At 32.0% G+C, this 22864-nt stretch overlaps 2 protein-coding genes across 2 annotated transcripts; one reads left to right on the top strand and one right to left on the bottom strand.

The window, feature by feature from the left end:
• Nucleotides 1-12645: 12645 nt before the first annotated feature.
• On the top strand, nt 12646-18811 carry LOC101252138 (probable alkaline/neutral invertase D). Its single transcript, XM_004250368.5, has 5 exons — nt 12646-12792; nt 13453-13839; nt 14099-14530; nt 17417-17975; nt 18320-18811. The coding sequence occupies exons 2-5, from the start codon at nt 13468-13470 to the stop codon at nt 18613-18615; spliced, it is 1659 nt and encodes a 552-aa protein (XP_004250416.1). The 5' UTR covers nt 12646-12792; nt 13453-13467; the 3' UTR covers nt 18616-18811.
• A 2389-nt stretch (nt 18812-21200) lies between these two features.
• LOC104644579 (agamous-like MADS-box protein AGL103) lies at nt 21201-22307 on the bottom strand. The gene has a single exon (XM_010314651.2). It carries the CDS (start codon nt 22305-22307, stop codon nt 21201-21203), a length of 1107 nt encoding a protein of 368 aa, XP_010312953.2.
• Between the last annotated feature and the right edge of the window lie 557 nt (nt 22308-22864).

Consider the following 22864-nt stretch of genomic DNA (forward strand, 5'->3'; position numbering starts at 1 on the left):
AATGTCATCGTCATTATAATCTTGCATTATTTCATCAACGTCATTTTTAAATTTGGTCGATAGTGGTTCACGATCCAATTTTTTCTCTCGGCATTAATCCAATCTCTAAATAATACCGATATCTCCAAGCTATCTGCTGCTAATGAATGTCTATGCTCTTCAATTTGAAACATTGATGCACTAAAAACGCCTTTCGAAGCTACTGAAGATGCTTGCATAGCTAATACATCTCGAGCCATCAGTTGTATTTTTGGAAATCCTTTGCCGCGATTTCTCCACCATTCTAAAACATATTTAGTAGGTTTTGTAATTTGATTAACATATGCATCAAAATCATTTTTATTATTCTGAGAAGGTTTTAGATAAGAATCTAAATAACCGTCAATATCATCTTCATTAAGTCTACTCCTAGAACATTGAGGTTCTTCACTACTTGATACATTTATATTAGAATTATATAAGTCATACAATTTTCTAGCTTCAATTTTTGTACTATCTTTAACTTCTTGACAACTAGGTATTTCATCTTTTTCACTATCAATTTTCAAGTTGAAATATATTTTATCAACCGCCTTAGATGCACCTACATCTTTGTAATGAGAGTTTAACAAACAAGCGGTTAACTAAATTTGAGAAATAGGAATAAAATATTTTTTAAATTTTTCAATCATTTTGTTAATAGATTGTTTAAATATTGATTTATTTTTAAATTTATAAAATTTAGAAGAAATCAAACAAATATTAGGCAAACAGAGTAAATGGTTGAATAAGAAAGTGCAGATATTTTTTTAGCTAAATAAAAAACTTTAAAGAAATCTATGAGTTCATGTATGTCATTCCAATCACTATCATCAAGTTTATGTGACATATCTGAATTATGAGCATTCCAAACCATTTGTAAGAGTTTTCTATATTCATAAGCGACTACGAGTATTTCATATAAAGAAGACACTGTTTTGGAATTTTTCAAGGAGGAAGATTATATTCAAAACAACGATTTTGAAAATCTCTACGCCTAGACTTGACTTGACATTTAAATATAAAATGACATGCATTTTCAACTTTCGTGCAACTGTTATCATATATTTGTATACCATCTCTAACAATCAAATTATATATATGTGTAACACACCTAATATGAAAATCATCACCATAAACAGCGCAAAGAGAAGGTATTAACATTGCAACAATAGTTGTATTATTTGAAGTCTTATCTAAGACGATACTACTTATTTTATCACTAATTTCATAATTTTCTAAAATATCTAAAATTGTTTGAGCTATATAACAACCGTTTTTTTATATTTGACAACATTTATAACCTAAAATTCTTTTTGCATACTCCAATTTTCATCAATCCAATGTGCAATAACAGTCAAATAATCATTACCGTTTACACTACAGCCCATATTAGAAGTAATAACTATCTTACAATTATTATAATAAAATAAACAACAAAGATATTGAAAATGTTGAGCTTGATAATCAAATATAGCCTTTTTAATTGTATTTCTTATAAAACCTTTAAAATGTGGATTATACACAATTTGAATATAATATACGAATCCGGGATTTTCAGCAAAACTAAATGGCAAACCCATAACAACAACCATATTAGCTAATTCTTCAAAATCTTTTTCTCTACTATATGACCGTGGTAAACTAGAGAGCCAATCATTTTAGCTAATTCTTCAAGATCTTTTTCTCTACTATATGACCGTGGTAAACTAGAGCCAGAAACATTATAAGAATTTAATTGTGTTTGGACCATGTTAGAGATGCCTACTCAAACAGTTTCAGGAAGGGGGTACAATTCTTTTTAGCTTCTGCTACCACTTTAGCATGCAAAAATTCATTTTTATAACATGATATTAAATGATTACTCAAATGTCCCGTACCACCTTGTTTTCCTACAGTTTTATGATTCAATTTATGTTAGCATGTTCTACCTTAGTCTTAGGATGTACAAGGGAACAAGAGCAGGACAACGAAAGGGAGTGAGACTAGGAGCGGGACTGGGAGAAGGACTAGGAGTACTAGTAGTCGTAGGTGGCTCAATTTTATTATCATCATTATCAAAATTAGGCGTATCAGTATAATCATCAACATTATCATGTTCATCATCTTAAGGCAAATCCTCATCAAAATTATCAAACCTTCTTTGTAAATGTTCATGATAAGGATCTAATCTAGAATTACTAGCAATATTAAAATATTATCATTACATGTGTATAATCATCCGTATTCATTCTTACTATAGTAAATCTTTTAGTTTACAGTTAGAAGAGCTATTGGTTTTTTTATTACTGGTGGATCTAAAGGTTGTCATATTTTGAACACGCTTAACTATGCTTTTTTACCTTTTTAAACAATATTTTTACCGGAATTCATATTCAAATATTAAACATGAGTAAATTATATAAAATACAAAAATGTAATGCAAACAATCCTTGGAGATGGAAAATTTGCCCACCAGGTAATTAATCACAAAACAAATAAATAATTATTGCAAAAAAATGAGATGTAAACTATAAGTTGGAACAAATGTACCGAACGTCTACTTAAAAGTAGACGTGTATGACCCTCGAAAGCCGAAAGTAAAAAGTTGAAAGTTGAATTTTGAAGATCCAAATCCGATTTCCAAAGATCAAAACCGGGATTTCAACAATTTTAAGATATTAGAGAGTAGAGGCTACAGAGTAGAGAGTTGAGAAGATGATTTTGTGAATCTATGAGTGAAAAGAATGAATGTTTAGGGGTATTTACGGTAATAAAAAGGGTTAAAATGTAATTTTTAAAAATTTGGGGTATTAAAAAAGTTAGGGGGTAGAGGGTGTGATGTGGAGTAAATAGGGGCAAATAGTCGTTGGTAGAGCCCACTAGCCGTTATCCAACGACTCCCCAATATTCATAATTTAAAAAATTAAAAAAATAAAATTAATTAACGAACCGGACCGGGACCAAAACCTGAATTTATCGAACCGAGACTAACCGATAAAGTTTGATTTTCATCCTGTTATTTGTCCCGGACCTCGTCCCTATCAGTATATACTGGGAATAGTCGGAACGCGATCAGATCAGTAACACAACAGGACCGGTACCGGACAATCCCAGTTCCGCTGCCACACTTAGATTCATCATAGGGATTCGACTACATGCTTTACCACAATCATCATTCAATTTCATTAGTAATTGCAGTAAGTTCTGTCTTACTATTTTATCAGTGTATTCCTTTGATTTTGGACAATCACATAATGATGAAGACATGGAGTCAAATTATTTTCATTAATTGTTTAATCATGAGTAATACACACTTACAAGGAAAATATCCTGAGTGTGGGAAGCTATATATGGCTTTCTGTAGATTGAAATTTTTGGACATGTTGACCTAATCAAATCATTCCTATAAATCAGACTATAGTTATATCAATTTTGCATTATATTTTATTCATCTTCCATAAAAAGGTACATGGTGATCTAATGAAGGTTACAATGAGTGAATTACTCCCCCCCACCCCCCAGCTAGATATGAAGGATATGAAGATCCTATATGAGATGAAGTAAATACAAAAAATGACATTTGTCAATTGGTTTTCTAAGTTAGGAGACTGTGTGTAAAAAGTTATAGTTGCCTAGTTGACGCAAGGTTCTTATGGAGGATCCCATATTATATCTTGCTTTTTGTTTGGTTTGGTTTGGAAATTAGTCAACCCACACCTGTCCATGGTCATGAGTCCCTTTACTCCAAAAGGAAGGTTTGTAAAATCTTCGTAGAGATTGTTGCCAGGATTCAAGAAGCTCATGGATGCTAGTGCATGAGCCACCTTATTTGCCTCTCTATAGGAGTGATTAAGGATGAATCCAATATTTTCCATGTGATCCTTCAACTCCTTGGCTTTATCATGTATTCTCCACAGAGTTATGCTTAAGACGTTCACACAATCTACAAGCAACTTGGAGTCCCTTTCTGCAAAAATGAATTCATATCCATTACTGATACACCATTAAACTCCATATAACATAGATTTTGCCTCTTCTCAGTTGCTAGTTCCTTGGCCGAGGTTCAAAAAGTAGGCCAAAACTAATGAGCCCGACTGATCCGTTATTACTCCCCCGCCTCCACAGTATCCATCCTTGCAGCTACCTTCCGAGTTTATCTTCAAAAAGCTGTTAGATAGCTTCAACCACTTAACTTGGATAGTGACAGTGGATTTGAACTTACTTTTCATCAGGCTGGCAATGGAGTCCCAATTCGGGTCCACATTAACTAACTTAAATTAATTTTTAAGGAGCATTGCAACAGTGCTAGATATATTTTTGATTGTTTCCTTGTGTTGTAGAATTGTTTTCCTAAATTTAACATTATATCTACTCTTACAAAGTTCCAAACAGGGATGGTTGGAAGACATTTCATGATCGCATAAAAGATTGAATTTTTCATTTTCCATGTCCACCAATGTTTGATCAGGAGTTTGAAGGGGATGTTAGAGCATAGAATGCCTACAGGACCACACAAGGATGAATAGATCCTTTTTAGCAATATCTCCAGAGCAACTGAAGTATTCGATGCCCTCCTCTTAAGGGAGTATGCAACAACAACATGTTAAGGCAATAGATATTCCATTTTTGATAGTCTAAAGTCCTAGGGATTTTATCTCTCATAACACTCTACAACATATAACTCTCCACAACATGAAGTTCATCTTTAGGGGAAATTTTTTAGGCCAAGTCTTGTCATCGATCCAGTTCGTATGCTTTTTTTGCCTCAGCATTTGCTAGGCCGTGCGCATAGTGAATTTTTCACTTTGTTCTAGAGTTCAAATTAGTCTGTCATCTAGATTCATATTCAAGTTTATCTGCATGTCATAGATGTGATCTATCACTAGGAAAGGTAAAAAGATGTCCCCTAGTGACATTGGCCATTAATGTATAACTCTGCCAGTTTAAGTTCTCTTGTCTTTCTATCATTAGGGAAAAATAGCCAAAGGGCCTTAAATCCTTTTCAATTATCTTTCCAAGCTGAAACGTTACCTCTGCATATCTTCCAGAGGATATGTTGATCCACAATATTTTTTGATTTTGCACATGGCATTCCAGGAATGAGAGTTTCCTGAGTACTATCTCTTAATAAAAGTGAATTCCTGGTATATATCTTGAAGTCTTCTAAAGGAGACTCCATCTTCATCCCAAGGATATCACATAGATTCCAGGATGCCCAATGCATTTTAGTTTCATCATTGGTTTCACCCCATAAGAATTTGTTAAACATTTGTTCCATTTGATTCAGAACTCCACTAGGGGGTGTATTGCTGCAAATGAGTTAACTGAAAGTGACATTAGAAAATATTTAATGAGCACAACTCTTTATCCTATTGAGGGGAGCTTGTTCTTCCATCCCCCGGTTCTGTAAAGAATTTTGCTCATCATTTCTGAGAACATAACATAGTGTCTTCGTCCTTCATAAAGAGGGAAGCCCATGTATTTTATTGGAAGGCTTTTGTAAGACATTCCAGTTATTTCCTCTACTCTTTGTCTAGCTTGATCATGTTCTTTGCTAAATAGTGAGACTCTGGACTTTGATTTGTTGATCTTTTGTCTAGATACTCTTTCGTAGTTGTTGAGAGTCTCCATCAACATTTCCAGTGACCTCTACACCACTAAAAAATAAAATAACATAATCAGCAAATGCTAAATGGTTGATTCTAGTTTTTTTTTATTCATGTGAAAGATAAAGAAATCTATATTGTTGTTTAACTCATTGAGTTTTTTGGGGAGATATTCAGCAATGATCACAAACAAAAAAGGCGAAACGAAATTTCCTTAAGCCCCTCTTAGATTGAATTAAGTCATGCCTATTGCGGTTAACAATTAGAGTGTATCTTACTAGAGATGTGTCAAAAAATCATGTCAATCCACAATTCACAAAAGTCCATTCTTCTCATATAAGGATACAAAGTCGTGCCTAAGACTCTAACTGACTTAATTATATGATGAAAAAAAATCCCCGAATAGACTATTAATTTGACTAGTTCAATTTAATAACCACATCGGTTATTAAGTTTAACTAATTAATAGTGACAACTGACTGATTCCAACTTAGCTATTTGCAATTTCTTTGTTATATTCTCTAATAGAATAGAATATAGAAAATTAAAATCATAGCTTAACTTGTTTGATTTATGATATAACGTGGTTTCACGGTATTATCAATACTTTTTTCCTTAAGTTTAGTGTGTCCAAAAGTCTTTTTGTGTTAATTATTATATAAGTTTCTCCTTTTTTGCAGGAAATCTGTCCAAAGATGAATGCGGAGGTTTTTGAGCGAAGAAATGTAGAAGAGACCACCTACGGAGCTTGTGACGGTCCGTAGGTGGCAGCGTAGTGCAGCTACTGAAGGAAGATGGGGAAGTCTGACCAAGTGTGGGGTTACGGAAAGCATGACGGACCGTCGTAGCCATTACGGTCCGTCCTGCAGGTTCGTCATAAAGTTTAGACAAGTAGTCCAGTACCCATATTCCAAGAGTTCAAGTGTTTTGGAACGGAGACCCTCGACGGACCGTTGTGCCTGTGACGATCCGTCATACCTGTCGTCGAGGGTAATGAAGAGAGCAGCAGAAGAAATTGCATCAAGTATGGGACGACGGAGTCCATGACGGTCCGTCGTGACCACAACGATCCGTCACGATGTCCGTCGATCCAGCCGCGTTTTGATAGATTTCCAGCAAATAGAGTCCTTATGTAATTAGGTTTTTATTTTTTTATAAATAGTTTGAAAAACCTCGTTTTTGAGGTTAGACTCTTGATTATTTGGCCAGGCCCTTGATTATTGTTAGACCCTTGATTATTTTTAGACTCTTTGTTAGACTCTTTGTTCTTCAATTAATTTCAGTAATTGATTGTTGGTGATTTTCGTTGATTAATCAAGCGAACTTTCGAATTTTACTCTTTCTCATTGAAGTAAGTGCATGAATTCTTATATCATATATTTGAATATTGTGATTATGACTATGGGTAACTTAACTCCAACTAGGGTTGTGGGAACCATAGGCGAATAATGAGGTAAAATCTAACTAAAATAACAATTCTAGAATAGTGTCTTGCATGTATTGATAATTCTTTCGCTTAGAAGTCTTTTTAACGGATGGCCAATGTTAGAACTCACCTTAATGCTACTTGTCGGACCAAGGAGGTAGATAATAGGAAAAGAATTATCAACATAAATTTAGTGTATACTATCTAATAGGCTAGTATTGATTGGTACGAGGTAATAACTTAGTCAAATATCGAATACGATGCTTAATATGAGGTAAAGATAAGGGTTAGTATAGCAACACACGTAGCCGGACCAAGGTGCGGAGTGAAATTTTCTAGATGCCGGACCAAGGATTTAGAAATACATAACTTATCACTTTGCATGCAAGATACTAGGAAAGAATTGTTATAGTTAGAATTATCAAGTTATGAACCTGTAGGGAACACGTAAACCTAGTTACTTAGATTAACTGATTAAACTCCAACATTCGAAGCTGTTAGTTGTCTCCTTTAATTTCGCTAGTTATTTTCATTTATTTAGGAATAGAAACCCCCCTCCCCCCCCCCTTTTTCTTTTTTTTTTTATCGTTTTTGCTTTCCAATAAAGTAATTGACTGAACAATAGTAATAATAGATTGAACTTAAGTCTAAACTATTTTCCTCGTGGGAATGATCCCAACCTCATTAGTTGGGTTATTTACTTGACACGACCGCTTTACTTCTTATTTGAGAAGTAAGTTTGAGCGTATCAATTTATAGTATTTCAATCTCTCTATTTTCACAGGATAATTATAAGGTCAGCGTACAGTCTATCTTTTACAAACTACACTAGTAGATTTCACAAGATATATTGTTGTTGTATGATTTATAGTATCTTTTAATACGTAATTTTTAGATATATAAGTTTATTCCAGATTTTTTTTTTATCCGAACTTACTATCAAAATTAAAAAAGTTGACTCTACAAGGTTAAATTATGACATTTAAACTATGATAGAGAGAGAACTTGCTTATGAAGCTTATGATATATCAGTGCAGGGCAGTGTGAATTCATGAGGGGTTAAAAAAATTATAAGTTAAGTCATATTTATTTTATATGGGGTGTGTAAAATGAACATCACCAATTGAGGTGTCTAAGTGAAACTTGTTGTTAATTTTATGGGGTCAACGATAGGTTTGACCATAATAATATTATGATATAATCAACACAACATACATGCTCCCTCAGTCCATTTTTATTATCATGTTGCGCTTTTCGAAAGTCAATTTGACTAATTTTTAAAGTTAAATTATATTATATTAATTCAATATTTAAAACAATAAATTAGATATTCAAAAACTATACGAAAAGTATTATAAATTGTAGTTTTTACAAATCAATATAATGAAAAATCTATGATAAAATATTAGTTAAAATTCTTATAATTAAATTCTAAAAAAAATTATGACAACTAAAAATAGTCGAAAATAGTACCATTTACGCATAGTAATATACTACTCCGTCCATCCGAAATCGTTTGTCATGTTGCCTAATCAAAAGTCAATTTGACTAATTTTCAAAGGTAAATTAGATCACATTAATTTGATTTTTTAAGCAAAAAAATTAGATATTCTAAGACCATATAAAAAATACTACAAATTACATTTTTTTGCATTTATGATGAAAAAATTTATCTAAAAATGTTAATCAAAGTTTTTATAATTTGACTCTAAAAATAGAAATCATGACAAACAATATCGGACGAAGGGAGTACCGTCTACCATCAATATCGGTGTATTCCTTTGATACTAAATGACCTTTAAGTAAGACTCAATCTTGACATCTTGTTAAAAATTCTTAGAGTTAACACCTCAGATGGTCACTCAACTATGCACTCTTCTCTCAGAAAGTCACTCAACTTTCAATTTTCACTCAAACGTCACTCAACTATGCACTTCTTTCTCATAAAGTCACTCAACTATGCACTTCTTTCTCAGAAAGTGACTCAACTTTGAATTTTAACTCAAAAGTCACTCAACTATCTACTCTTTCCTAAAAAAGTCACTCAATCTATTAAATTATTTTTTAATTAACATTTATTGATATTAATTATTTGTATAACAAACCAAAATTTTTAAAAAATAAAAATACCATTTAAACCATTTAGTGATCCACCCACCTAACCCGATGACCCATTTTATTTTGTCTTTAATCCTAATTCAAGGTTTAAAGAGAGGGATTAATTTAGGATTAAAGACAAAATAAAATGAGTCATCATATTTTTTAATGGGTCGGATTAGGTGGGTGGATCACTAAATGGTTTAATTTATTTTTTAAATTTTTTGGTTTGTTATATAAATAATTAATATCAATAATTTTTAATTATAGAATAATTTAATAGATTGAGTGACTTTTTGAGGAAAAAGTGGATAGTTGAGTGACTTTTTGAGTTAACATTCAAAGTTGAGTGACTTTCTGAGAAAAAGTGCATAGTTGAGTGACATTTGAGTGAAAATTGAAAGTTGAGTGACTTTCTGAGAGAAGAGTGCATAGTTGAGTGACCATCTGAGTTATTAACTCAAATTCTTAAGAGTAAACTTTACCTTTTCTAAAAATAAATAAAATATAATTAACTTTTCTCATTAAGTAGAAAATGAAATGACAGCCAAGACCCAAATAAATCAAAATGTAAATTACAGAATTAATTATTGATTAATAATTTATGTATATTCAAAAAAAATTTAAAATGAATAGAAATTATTAAATACAATCGAAAGATAAATAAAAGTAAAAGAAAATGAAAGATAAAAGAGTAAGAATAAAGACAAGTACGATAAGGACTTTCTAACAATTAAAGTGGCCAAAATTACGCCGTTCTTTCTACGTTGACTTCCCGCCAATTCCCCCGTACTGTGACTTGGAGGTCTTACCAACTATTCTAATTTCTACCTTACTTGGAAACTCGGGTGTGGGTGATTAATACGAATGTAGATTTAGAAATTAGATTTTTCGTAGGTTTAATTGTTATAATTCGGAAATTTATGTTGGTTATTTTTTGTATTCAGATTAGGAAGAAATATAAATAAAAAAAATTAAACAGATAGAAAAAAATAATATGAGTTCATATAACCCATTGTGTTTACTTAAGAAATTTGATTCCATCAAGTATTCGAGGTTACAGATTAATTATTTCCACGATAAAACAGATCAACTATAAGAGAAGTAGCGGTACCTCAACTTCACTAATTTCAGCGAACGCAAGAACAACAATGAGAGCACACACAGATGCAGTTGGTCAACAATTTTGTTTTCGGTAAGAAAATGTATGCAGAGAGAAAAAATATCAGCTTTGAAAAATTAAAAAAAACTCTATTTATAGCCACTTGCAATAAGGAATGTATTTGTTCGGACAATGCTGTGAACGCAACAATTCAAACATGACTTTTAGAATGTTGTATCTTTTGAAAAAAATAACGTCTTTTCGAAAGAAACAAATCCCTTCAAATGACTTTATCATCACGCATGAATTTCAAATAATTCAATTATTCAAATTAATTTATATTTAACTTTTACGGTGTAATAATTCATTTTGAAAAAATAAAGTAAAATAAAATAAAATAAAAATGGTGCATATAATTTTAATCAAGGGAAAATGAAAAATGAAATAATTGTAAGTTGCAATTTTGTTATTGTATTATTAGTGATGATGATCACAATGGATGGACCTACACTGTGTCAAAGGTGTTCAAGCGGAAATATTTTTAACCATTATATTTTAGCGCTCAACCAAATCTGAGGCGGACATCATCTGTGTGAGTTCTGTTTCCAATAGCCACTTTTTACTTTTTACATTTTCAAAAGAGTATTAATTTGTATATCTGCTATTTTTTCAAATAATTTGAAACTAATATCATCTATTAAATAATCATAAATTAAAGACTCACCACTTAAATGTTTTAAGGAGTTTTTCGGTAACCATTAACTTTTAATCTTTTCATTTTTTTCTTTAAGTAATTATTTAATCTTATGTTAATCTAAAATCATATTTGTTTTTGGTAAAGCTGTTAAAAGTGAAAAATGCTTTATATATGTATATTTTCTTAAATCTCATTTAATTCGTACTCTATATTTTTGTATCTGTATAAAATCTTTAAATATAAATGAAATTTTATTCTAAATTAATTTTCTTTTCTCTTTATTCAATTTCTATTAAATAAACAGAAATGTCTGAAATAAATATCATGCAGTTTGATTTTAAAATTTTTGCTATATTTTTTTAATTAAAAATAATAATTATCTATGCATTGATTTATAAATTTTTAAAGCACTCAGTTGTTAATTTTTATTTTTTTATCTATACAATTCTTAGACACACCATGTAAATTTTCTATACCACTGATGATCACTATACAATTCGAACGAATAAGTTGTTTTTTTTTATATAAAAAAAAGTATTCCTTATAATATCTATAAATTATGACAATATGTCTATGACTGACTTTTATTTGTGCAAAGTATAGGTGAATATTTTAAAGTAATAGTTTAATTGAGGAGGATTTTAAATGAAATCCCAACTAATTTCTTATTTATTCACTATGTTTACCAACTCTCTTTAAGTATCTCTCAATACTTATTTTCAAATTTAAGATGATTTTTTTTTCTCTAACTTCAATCACATGTTGTCTATATCCCTACTTAAATTGGACTCCATATTCTTTTTAGTTTTATTTTAAGTTGAAATAGGTGGTTGAATAGTGTGAAGATTAAGTAATTTTTTTAGATTTCGTTCTTTAATACAATATCAACATAACAATACCATTAATGTAATTGGGTTAGTTGATGGTTAGTTGTTCGTGTGTTAAAATTATTAAATTAACATTTTATTTGGTTATAAAAATGAAGAAAAATAATTATCACATAAAATTTAGCATTATTAGTACTCACTTTATTTTTATTTATTTGTCTTATATCCTATTTATCTAAGTTTTTGGAGACTAATAGTTTTATTTTAAAAAAGTGTGGTGTTTGGCCAAGTTTTTAGACAAAGTAAATATTTTTGAGGAATAATATGAGTGGAAATAAGTAGTTTTGCTTTGAAAACATTTTTTCGAGAAAGAAATACGCTTACAAGCACTTTTAAAAGTTTAAACAAAAACTACAATATAAGATATAATTTTGAAATCTCGCAATTTTTAAACTAAAACTATGTATCAAAAATTCATTTTAATCTCATAATTCTTAATCATGTCAAGTAGAATATTAAGCTTAAAAAGTTTCAAAATACATAAACTAACATCCCCTTTAAAGCATTTTTTTTTAAAAAATAAATAAATTCATAAAGAGGTAGTCGTGTTTGGTTTATATTTTTTATTTTCACATCATTTATACATGTATAAATTATATAAAAATATATTTAAATTTAAAAAAAACAAAATTATATATTAATTACAGTACTGTCTTGTTCTTATCCTGCAATATCTTAGCTGTGGCTTCTTCTTCTTACACAAAAGGTAAATAGGTTGTAAAATAGGGGTTCTGTGGGCCCCATTTAGAGTATTCCCAAATGTCAACTTTTATTTTTCTATAATTAAAAATTAAAATAAAAATTCCACTCTATAAATTAACTTCATTCCACAATATGATTTTTTTTTCCCCTCTTCTTCCATTTTCTACTTACCCCCTTCTTCTCTCTCTATTTCTATTTTTATTTTTCCGGCTATATCGCCGGCTTCCGACTCCATTATTTCCGGCAGAATACTACCTTTTATTCTCTCAGCTAAGGTCTATCTCTGGACTCTACTCTCTTTTATAAGTTTTCTATTTTCTTGGTATTTGTGCTTTTGGGATCTCAGTTTGCTTAATTATCTTTTGTTTTAATTAATTGGATCTCAAATTCTTCGTAATTTTACAGTGGACTTTGCAATGCAGCTCGTTTTCTCAGCTTAAAATTTTAATTTATTTTTGGTTATCTTTCAAGTTATGTTTATTTTCTGATCAATATCAAGTATGCTTTTTTTTAAAAAGAGCATTAATTTGTGGATAAGGTTATTTTGATTATGGTAATTAAATTATTATTACTACACTATTTATTTGGTTAATTATCTTTCCCTAAAGAGAAAATGGAGAATATTGCAAATAGTTATTAATTTTTTTTTCTGATTTTTCGGTTGGGCCACACTATTTGCCTGATTTGGTTTCTTATAACTTCCATTTTTGAATAATATATATGTGATTGTTTATCCTGACCGTTGACAATGGCTTGTATATATATTAATTCCCATATGTTTGATATTCTTGTTTTATATAATTGCCCCTTTTTGTCAATTAGCTAAATGTCATTTTCTCCTACAAATAGATAAGCGAAGTTTGTGTTGTTACATGAGTGTATATAGCTTGTTTAATCGTCTAAACGAGCAATTGTTGTATTTGTGTGAGTTTAAGGTTTTAAGAGCAAGGATGGAAGGTAGTGGATTGAAAAATGTTAGCTCTCACTGCTCCATTTCGGAGATGGATGACTTTGATCTCTCGAAACTTCTTGATAAGCCAAGGATTAACATAGAGAGGCAGAGATCTTTTGATGAGAGGTCGCTAAGTGAGTTATCCATAGGGTTATCTAGAGGTTTAGATAATTATGAGAATGCTTACTCGCCGGGAAGGTCTGGGTTGGACACCCCAGCTTCGTCGGCACGAAACTCTTTTGAGCCACATCCAATGGTTGCTGAAGCCTGGGATGCTCTACGCCGTTCCATGGTTCACTTTCGAGGCCAACCAGTTGGTACAATTGCTGCAGTGGATCATGCTGCTGAGGAAGTCCTCAATTATGATCAGGTACTTGTTATAGAAAATATACCAGTTTTGAAGTAGTTTCTCTTTCGGTATTAGTTATGTTGTATTTTCCATAATATTGGTTTTATATACAGGTCTTACTTTTGACAAAAAAAAAAATTGGAAATCCATTTATATTTTTGAGATACAGTAATTGGGAAGTTCAGATTTACGTTGAGCAATTTTGCTTGATCAGGATGTGTTATTTTTGATTTTAGTAGCATGTTTCAAGTATCTATGTAAGTTTTTGCTGGATGTGTAGGTCTTTGTTCGAGATTTTGTTCCTAGCGCTCTGGCCTTCCTGATGAATGGAGAGCCTGATATAGTTAAGAACTTCCTGTTGAAGACACTACAGCTTCAAGGGTGGGAGAAAAGAGTAGATAGATTCAAGCTGGGGGAAGGGGTTATGCCAGCTAGTTTCAAGGTTCTTCATGATCCTGTTCGTAAGACAGATACGATCATGGCGGATTTTGGTGAGAGTGCAATTGGAAGAGTAGCTCCAGTTGATTCTGGATTTTGGTGGATAATTCTTCTCCGTGCATACACAAAATCTACCGGAGATGTCAGTCTTGCTGAAACTCCTGAGTGCCAAAGGGGGATGAGGCTTATATTGAGCTTATGTTTGTCTGAAGGATTTGATACATTTCCTACTTTGCTCTGTGCTGATGGATGCTCAATGATCGATAGAAGAATGGTAAGTTGTCTTTTTGCCCTAACTTGCGTATATTATTGGTTGTTTTTGTGATTGTGATATCACACAACTTATTACCGTAACTGGATACTTAGCTAGCGTTTGGTCATAGATTTCCAAATATTCTTGGCAGATATTATTCTAGTAAAAATTTGAGTGAAATTTCACCATTTATTCGGTCATAGGATTTGGTAAATATATTTCACCTTTTCAGAAAAATATGATATATACCCATAAGTTTTAGAAACTATCAAAACTAACTATAAGTTTGTATTACAAGTCAATTGGATGTGGTAATTTGGAGTGCTGCAACAAGCATCATTCCGTACATCGTGAAGTAGACAAAAAACATGACTTTGTTACCTTGAGCCAATTTTTCATCATTTTCATCAATAATCATATCATTATATAATATTCACTAAATATTTCATCACTATTTTGGTGTTCACGTAAAAAAATATGTAATAGAACGCAAACAACTACTATAGAGGGTGTTTTTGTAAAATATAAAAGTTCGGAGTAAAATTTTCATTTTCAAGAGATTTCAAATAATGAGATTTGACCCAAATACTAGAAAAATTTAGGACCCGTTTGGCCATAGATTTCCCAAATAATATTTGGGGAAAAATTTGGCAAATAATGTTTGTCCATATAATTTGTCATTATTTGGCAAATATTTTTGGCAAATATCCCAAATTCCCAAATACTAGTTTTTTCTAGTATTTGAGTCAAATCTCATTATTTGGAATCTTTTGAAAATTAAAATTTTACCCCAAACTTTTATCTTTTACAAAACCACCCTCTATAGTAGTTGTTTGTGTTGTATTACATAATTTTTTCACGTGAATACCAAAATAGTGATAAAATATTTAGTGAATATTAAATAATGATATGATCGTAATGAAAATGATGAAAAATTAACTCAAGGTAATAAAATCATGTGCTTCGTCTACTTCACGATGTATGGAATGATACTTGTTGCACTCGCTCCAAATTACCACATTGTTCTAGTGTGATGGACATCCAATTGACTTGTAATACAAACTTATGGTTAATTTTAATAGTTTTTAAAACTTATGGGTATAAATCATATTTTTTTAAAAAAGTGAAATATATTTCCCAAAATCCTATGGCCAAACACATGGTCAAAAAATTTCACCCAAATTTTCACTCAAATAATATTTGCCAAGAATATTTGAAAATTTATGGCCAAACGCTAGCTTAGTATTTGGAAATTTGGGATATTTGTCAAAAATATTTGCCAAATAATGACAAATTATATGGACAAATATTATTTGCCAAATTTCCCCCCAAATATTATTTGGAAAATCTATGACCAAACGGGCCCTAATTATCATTGTGTTAACGCTTTCTTGGAAGAGAAGTTTTGGACTTGTATAAATGAAAGATCCTTTCTTCTCCTAGAACATAGTAGCATCCACACTGTAGTTATATAGAGAGTTTTGTTTAGGGGAAGATTTATTCATATTAGTCTTTATCATATGTAAGTCAATTGACCAAACCGTTATCACTAAGAATATTTATAGTTTTTCTTTGTCATCTGATTTATTGCTGTCAGTATCTGCAATTATTAGATTATTTCGATCCCAACATCAATTTCAATGCGTTTTAATAGTTTCTATGCTTGCACTATATTTAGGTTATGCATTCATAGCTTGATTTAGAACAGTGCAGTTGTTGGATCATGCAAACATAATTATATCATTTTAAAAGTTGTTTTAAGGATTTGGAACTCGTTCCATCATTTTTGACAATCTTGTCTCTACTAGCCACCATATGGACACGTTCTCTACTTTGCCCCTGCTTGCTATTTCTTTGTTGTAGGTTGGCAGCTTTCACTCTTTTGTTTTTAAGCTGCTTTTACTTCATTTGTCGTCTTTCCTGTGTTGTATGCTTCTGTATTTGTTATTTACCAAGTATGTAGAAATAAAGAAGGGCGGTGATGATGTTGAAGCAGTTTTATAGAAAGTTTATTGATGCTTCTTTATAGCATGTAACGATAGATTTTATATTCCTTGTGTTTTATGTTAAAGTGATACTTGTTTAATCTGTTACTTTATTTAACTTTTATTGTAGCTAAAGTTGCAAATCTATGAGATAACTGGAGTATGCTGTTTATCTCTTTTACCTGATTGTGATTGGTATTGTGATGAGAATGCTACTAAAAAGTAAAAACCATGTCTTGTATATAATCTCATCTGATGACTTTCCATATCCTTTTCGTTTTCAACTTTGTGAGCTACCTTTTTTTTCCCTTTGTTTTTCTTGCTCCTTCTGTTCAGCCACTAAGGACATACAACTTCTACTTTTCTTACTACAATCGGTATTTCCTATCTCACGTCTCTTCATACATGCTACCCAGTATTCAACAAAATGTTCAAGAAATAAAATTTTCTGCTAATTACCTTGTGCTTGTGCATCCATATTCTAATACTAGACGCGAAAGCCTAAAGTTCCGTATAACTTTAAGATCACCTTTTGGAATTCTGTTATAATCATAGTTAGAAGTACTTTGAAGCACATAATAAGCATCATAGTTTGCTTCTTGATGATTAGTTGATCTATGTATGACTTGGAATTTTATGTGAACTGAATTGCCTCACGACAATAGCCAGCCTCCAGTCAATGTTTTTATCCTGATGAAAATGATAGATGTGACTCCCATTATTAGAGAAGGCTAGTGGGACGGGCCCGTCATCCACTAATATCCAAATCTTGAAACAGAAGATTTCTCTGGTCTAAAAAAAGGTTTGATGTGACTACCATAACAGAATTGCTTTGTAACTGCTTGTGCACAATAGATGGATGGAAGTTATGTCCTTGAAAAGATATTATTGAGTTGTTAAATTACGATGGTTGGTATTTCAGGGAATCTATGGTTATCCTATTGAGATCCAAGCACTCTTCTTTATGGCATTGCGAAGTGCTTTGGCAATGTTGAAGCACGATACAGAAGGGGGAGAATTCGTTGAGAGAATAGTGAAGCGTCTACATGCATTGAGTTATCACATGAGAAGTTATTTTTGGCTTGATTTCCAACAGTTAAACGACATTTACCGCTATAAAACTGAAGAATATTCTCATACTGCAGTAAATAAGTTTAATGTTATCCCTGATTCAATCCCAGATTGGGTATTTGAATTTGTGCCTAAACGTGGTGGTTACTTTGTTGGGAATGTTAGTCCTGCAAGGATGGACTTCAGATGGTTTGCTTTAGGTAACTGTATTGCTATATTGTCCTCCCTTGCCACTCCAGAACAAGCTTCCGCTATTATGGATCTCATAGAAGCACGCTGGGACGAGCTAGTAGCAGAAATGCCCTTAAAAATATCGTATCCTGCACTAGAAAATCATGATTGGCGACATATAACTGGTTGTGATCCCAAGAATACCAGGTGGAGCTACCATAATGGTGGATCTTGGCCAGGTTATTCCATCTTCCTTCAGCACTTCACTTGATTTGCTACTTAATTTCATAATAACTTGCGTGATTTCGTAGTGCAACTTCTTTGTCCAGAAAGAGAAAGCAGTGTAGAGCAAATTTTGGATTTATTAGTTAGTTTAGTTATGGGACTTCACATTGTGTTAAAAAAACTTAATAACTTTACTAGTAGAATGTGTGTTTCGTAAATTATTTACTCTCCCACTCTCCTTAGAAGCATCTATATTGTTTCTGTGCACTGGCTAAAAGAAATAAGATGCATAGGCTATTGCTTCAAGTTTGATGTCATGCTCTTTAATGCAATGTCTAATGTGCATCTTAAATTGCAGTGCTTTTATGGTTGCTAACCGCTGCCTGCATTAAGACGGGACGACCACAAATTGCAAGACGAGCAATAGATCTTGCTGAGAGCCGCTTATCTAAGGACTCCTGGCCTGAATATTATGATGGTACAGTTGGAAGATATATTGGTAAACAAGCGAGAAAGTATCAGACATGGTCAATCGCTGGATATCTTGTAGCAAAAATGTTGCTGGAGGATCCTTCACATTTGGGAATGATTGCATTGGAAGAGGACAAGCAAATGAAACCTGTAATCAAACGATCAGCTTCTTGGACGTGCTGAGTTGAAGAAAGAGATTTAACTACAAACGAATAGAGAAAGCCACAAGGTGAGAGGAATCTTTTGTTGTTTTGTTACAAGAACACTATTTTTTGGCTCCTATTCCCATCCTTGTAATATTGCTCTTAATTTTTACCGTGTACTCTTCCAACGAGACCAATGTCTCGTTTATCAGTATAAAAGACATTGTTTGATGGTTCCTTTGTTTGAAAGTTAGAATTTTTTCTAACCAAATGGCTTTAGTTTCTGTTGAAGCCATAAGTTAAGTGAATGATATAAGTAGATCATTTGCATTATGCTGCAGCTGGATAAAGGTATGCTCAAAGATGTTAAGTGCAAAACAAACTGTTTATGCTTGCTGTTTAGAAATGTCTTGGGCATACTGTTTCTCCAGCAGCCTCGTATGCTTAGTTGTCCTGTTAATAGAAACTAAGATGTATTATTACATTTTTACCACCACTCTGTCATAACCACTATCCATTATTACTAACCATCTTTGTCGTTACAACCATTATTACTAGCAACCACCTCTGTTGTCACAATCATCAACCACCTCTCTGTGGTCAGATCCTTTAATCACCTGACAATCCTCGTCACGGATGATTATCAGTTGCTACAACATCTACCACATCCATCATTATAATTAAATCTGCATTTGTCATTACCACCAGCACAACCTTTGCCGTATTACTAATCACTTCCATTATCATAACTATCACCAACACAATCATCAACCACCATACTTCTTTAGCCAATACTATCAACAACGTCAACTACTAACATCAACGGACTCCACTATCACAATCATCATCACTGGTAACCATCCCCATTGCGTCAATCACTACAGATAGTCCTACATGTACCATTGCACCAATCACCACTACCGTTACTGATATCAATCATTACGGTCACCACGATTACAACTCATCTCCATTATCACGAGCAAATATAAATTAAATTGTAATTTTATTTTATTAAATTTATATTTTCTATAATATTTAATTATTTCTATTTGAATTATATTTTTATATTTCTAAAAATGAATAAACAATGTAAAACGATATTAATTATTTAGTAAATAATATCTTAAGATTACAAATGTGAAACATTATATTTTCATTAAGATAAACAGATTACCTATTTCACTTTGAATTAGTTATGACAAGATATAAACTTGATTTTGAATTTCAAAAGTAACGGAGAAACTAATTGATAAAAAAATAGGGTGAGATTTGTAGAGCGAAATCTAAAAGTCATAAATTTTAGTTTTTGGAGTTGGTGAGTTATGTATCCGGCAGTTTAGTTTTAGGAGGAAAATAAGGAATTATGAAAATTTTAGAAATGGTAGAGAATAACGGGAATTATGAAAAAAAAAAGAGGTGGATATATAGGTAGTTTTCCCTAACAAATAAGGACTAAAACTAGTAATATCAAGGCCACCATTTCAAAACTACACCACCTATTGACTTAAATATATTTTATATGCATAATAGTGCATCAGTAGAGAGTAGCATGATACTGTTACTAGGATCATTACATAGAGTACTGTATCCTGATTCCTAATTAAATTACATACTTACCCAATTTGATTGCTTCAAACAAAAAGAAAGAGGTATTCATTTTTATAAGGAAAATAGAAGGGGAAAGTATAAAACAACAAAAAAGTGAGAGAGAGAGGAGTAAGATCAGTTTCATCAAATCAGAAATGTGAGTTATATGAAGCAAAAGTTATTAGTAGCAAAGACAAGGAAATTGTTATCTAACCACATTAAAGAAATGGAACATTAACAAACCATTACAAAGTCTGTTGAAGTAATCCAATTACTAATTCCAGTTGCAGATATATATTTTGTTCCTCAAGAAAATTTATAGACATTGCTTGCTGATGATAGCCGAAACTGGAGGCACTTTCCTATCAAGATTCAAGCATGTCAAGAGAAGAACGAAGGAGCTGGCAACTTTTGACGATGCATATATATCTTCCAAATTAAGATTAACTCCTTGATGTTTCTACAAGTTTCCATTTGTTGAGACATTGTAAGGAATGCATACATCAAATCTCTCTAATCCACCATGAGGAAGTAGAAGAGAGAAATGTGATCCCCAATCGTACCGTCAGCTGAACAAAATTCACTAACAACTTCCACAGCCAAAGCTATGTCAAAGATAGTTACAATCCATTTTTCGGGTTATTTCAAAAGTATACTTTCTGTTTTCCTAATGAACTTTATTAAAAAAAAGAAAAAATTGCTTCCTTCTGCACAATTCAATTCCTCAAATTGAAAACACTTACAATGTATGTGTCCATTCCCACTTCAACTACTTGCACACCAACATGACATAATATTTCAAGTATTATGATGGTTTTTGAAGTTCCCTTCAATGAGTTTGAACTACAAATTAGCTAATCAATTTGCTCAAATTTTACTTCACATTCCTCTACTACTTTTGTCCTCCTTGTCTTTCATCAAAAAAGGTACAGGACGTTACATAAAAAACAGTTCCTAATTTGTTTACTCCGATCCAACAGCTTCAGAATTGAACAAAAGACAAACTGTAAACTATATTGATGATCAAAATAATAAAATCTACACGAATCCATATGACAGATCATAAGTAGAGTCATTGCATATGAAAGGGTACTGATCCATAGGTTGCGTTAATGTCAAAGTTGAACCAATCTCATTATTATTCCCCATAGGCTGCATTGTTGAACTTGAACCAATATCCCCAGTAGAGTCGTCATTGTTTGTGAAAGGGTACTGACCCATAGGAGGCTGCATTGTCGAACTTGAACCAATGACATGGGTAGAGCCATTGTACATGAAAGGGTACTGATACATAGGCTGCTGCATTGTCGAACTTGAACCAATTTCGTTATTCCCCATAGGCAGCATCATTGTTGAACTTGAATCAATAATCCCATAATCATCCCCCATAGGATGCAATATTGTTGAACTTGAACCAATTCCATTATTTTCCATATTATGCTGCATCATTGTCAAACTTGAACCAACTCCATACCAGTTTTCAGACTCATTCATCTTACAATAATTAGCATTACAAAAGTGATAATCCATCCCTGCTCCCATTGAATTCACAGTACTACTAATTGGAATATTTGATTGAAACAAGTTGTTGTTAGACAGAGTAGTAGTTTGGTTCATCAAGTTGTTATAGTCCCATATTTGTTGTTGATGAGAAAGTGAGCAACTTCCATTCATGCTCTTCAACAATTCTATTCTTCCTTTTGCATTCTCCATCCTATTCTCAAGAACACCAGCAAGATTTTGCAATTCTTTTTGAGATAAATAGTCAAATCTTGAATCCCAAGTCGGATACTTTTCTACTTGGATCGCATCAGCCTTTTTCTTCTCATTATTCTCGAAATAGTCAAATCTTGAATCCGGATCCTTTTCTACTTTGATCTCATCTCCGGACAATGTTTTACCCCTTTTGGTTGGTCCTTCAAATGGTTGATTTTTGTATAGATTTATGAGCTCATTTGGATCATTCGGCCACATTTCACAATTATTATTATTTCCTTCATCATATATGAGCATGCATGCTTTGATATCGCAAAGTATAGAGAGTTCCGAAATTTTCTTGAACAAGCCAGCCTTTCGTGTCACTAAAGTTTTCATCCTCTTCTTGTCATCTTGAATTAGTTCCACCTTGATTTTTGATCTTCCCATTCTGCCTACACTTCAAGAAAATTATGCTTTCATTCTTCTCCTAAGAGTCAGTCAACCAAGGTCCCTAACGGCTAGAAAAGAATTATCTTCAATTTCTTGTTACCAGAAAAACAAGACTTGAACAAGTATTAAATACATTAAGAAATGTATTCGTGTTAATTAATCGACAAAAAAGAAGAAGAAATTAATGTATTTACCAGATTGGCGATGAATAGAATCAAGCTTCAAAATCACGAGGAGTTAAAGCTGCAATATGTTTTCTGAGAATATTAATACATAATAGGATTTACTCAATTTATAGGAAACTATACGAAACATCAATTAATAGAAACTACACTAATATCAATTTATAGGAAACATATACTAATAGGAATTACTCAATCTACAGAAATTATTGGTACGCGTCCATGCTCTTCTTATATAGGGATTACTCGTTTTATAAAAAACTATTTCATTCTATGTATGTGGTACTTGGGCCCCTTTATTTGAACATCAAATTTTAAGTGACGTACTACTTGTTCTAATAAAAAACAGAGAAATTTAAGAATGTGTGTAAA

The sequence above is a fragment of the Solanum lycopersicum genome, chromosome 11, assembly GCF_036512215.1.
Source record: "Solanum lycopersicum chromosome 11, SLM_r2.1".
NCBI classification, from domain to species: Eukaryota; Viridiplantae; Streptophyta; class Magnoliopsida; order Solanales; family Solanaceae; genus Solanum; species Solanum lycopersicum.

Excerpts from the sequence above, each read along its gene's own strand:
- LOC101252138 (XM_004250368.5), top strand. The coding sequence starts at position 13,468 with ATGGAAGGTAGTGGATTGAAAAATGTTAGCTCTCACTGCTCCATTTCG. Across the intron at positions 14,531-17,416 it reads CAATGATCGATAGAAGAATG|GGAATCTATGGTTATCCTAT; the intron begins GTAAGTTGTCTT and ends TTGGTATTTCAG. Across the intron at positions 17,976-18,319 it reads TAATGGTGGATCTTGGCCAG|TGCTTTTATGGTTGCTAACC; the intron begins GTTATTCCATCT and ends CTTAAATTGCAG.
- LOC104644579 (XM_010314651.2), bottom strand. The coding sequence starts at position 22,307 with ATGGGAAGATCAAAAATCAAGGTGGAACTAATTCAAGATGACAAGAAG.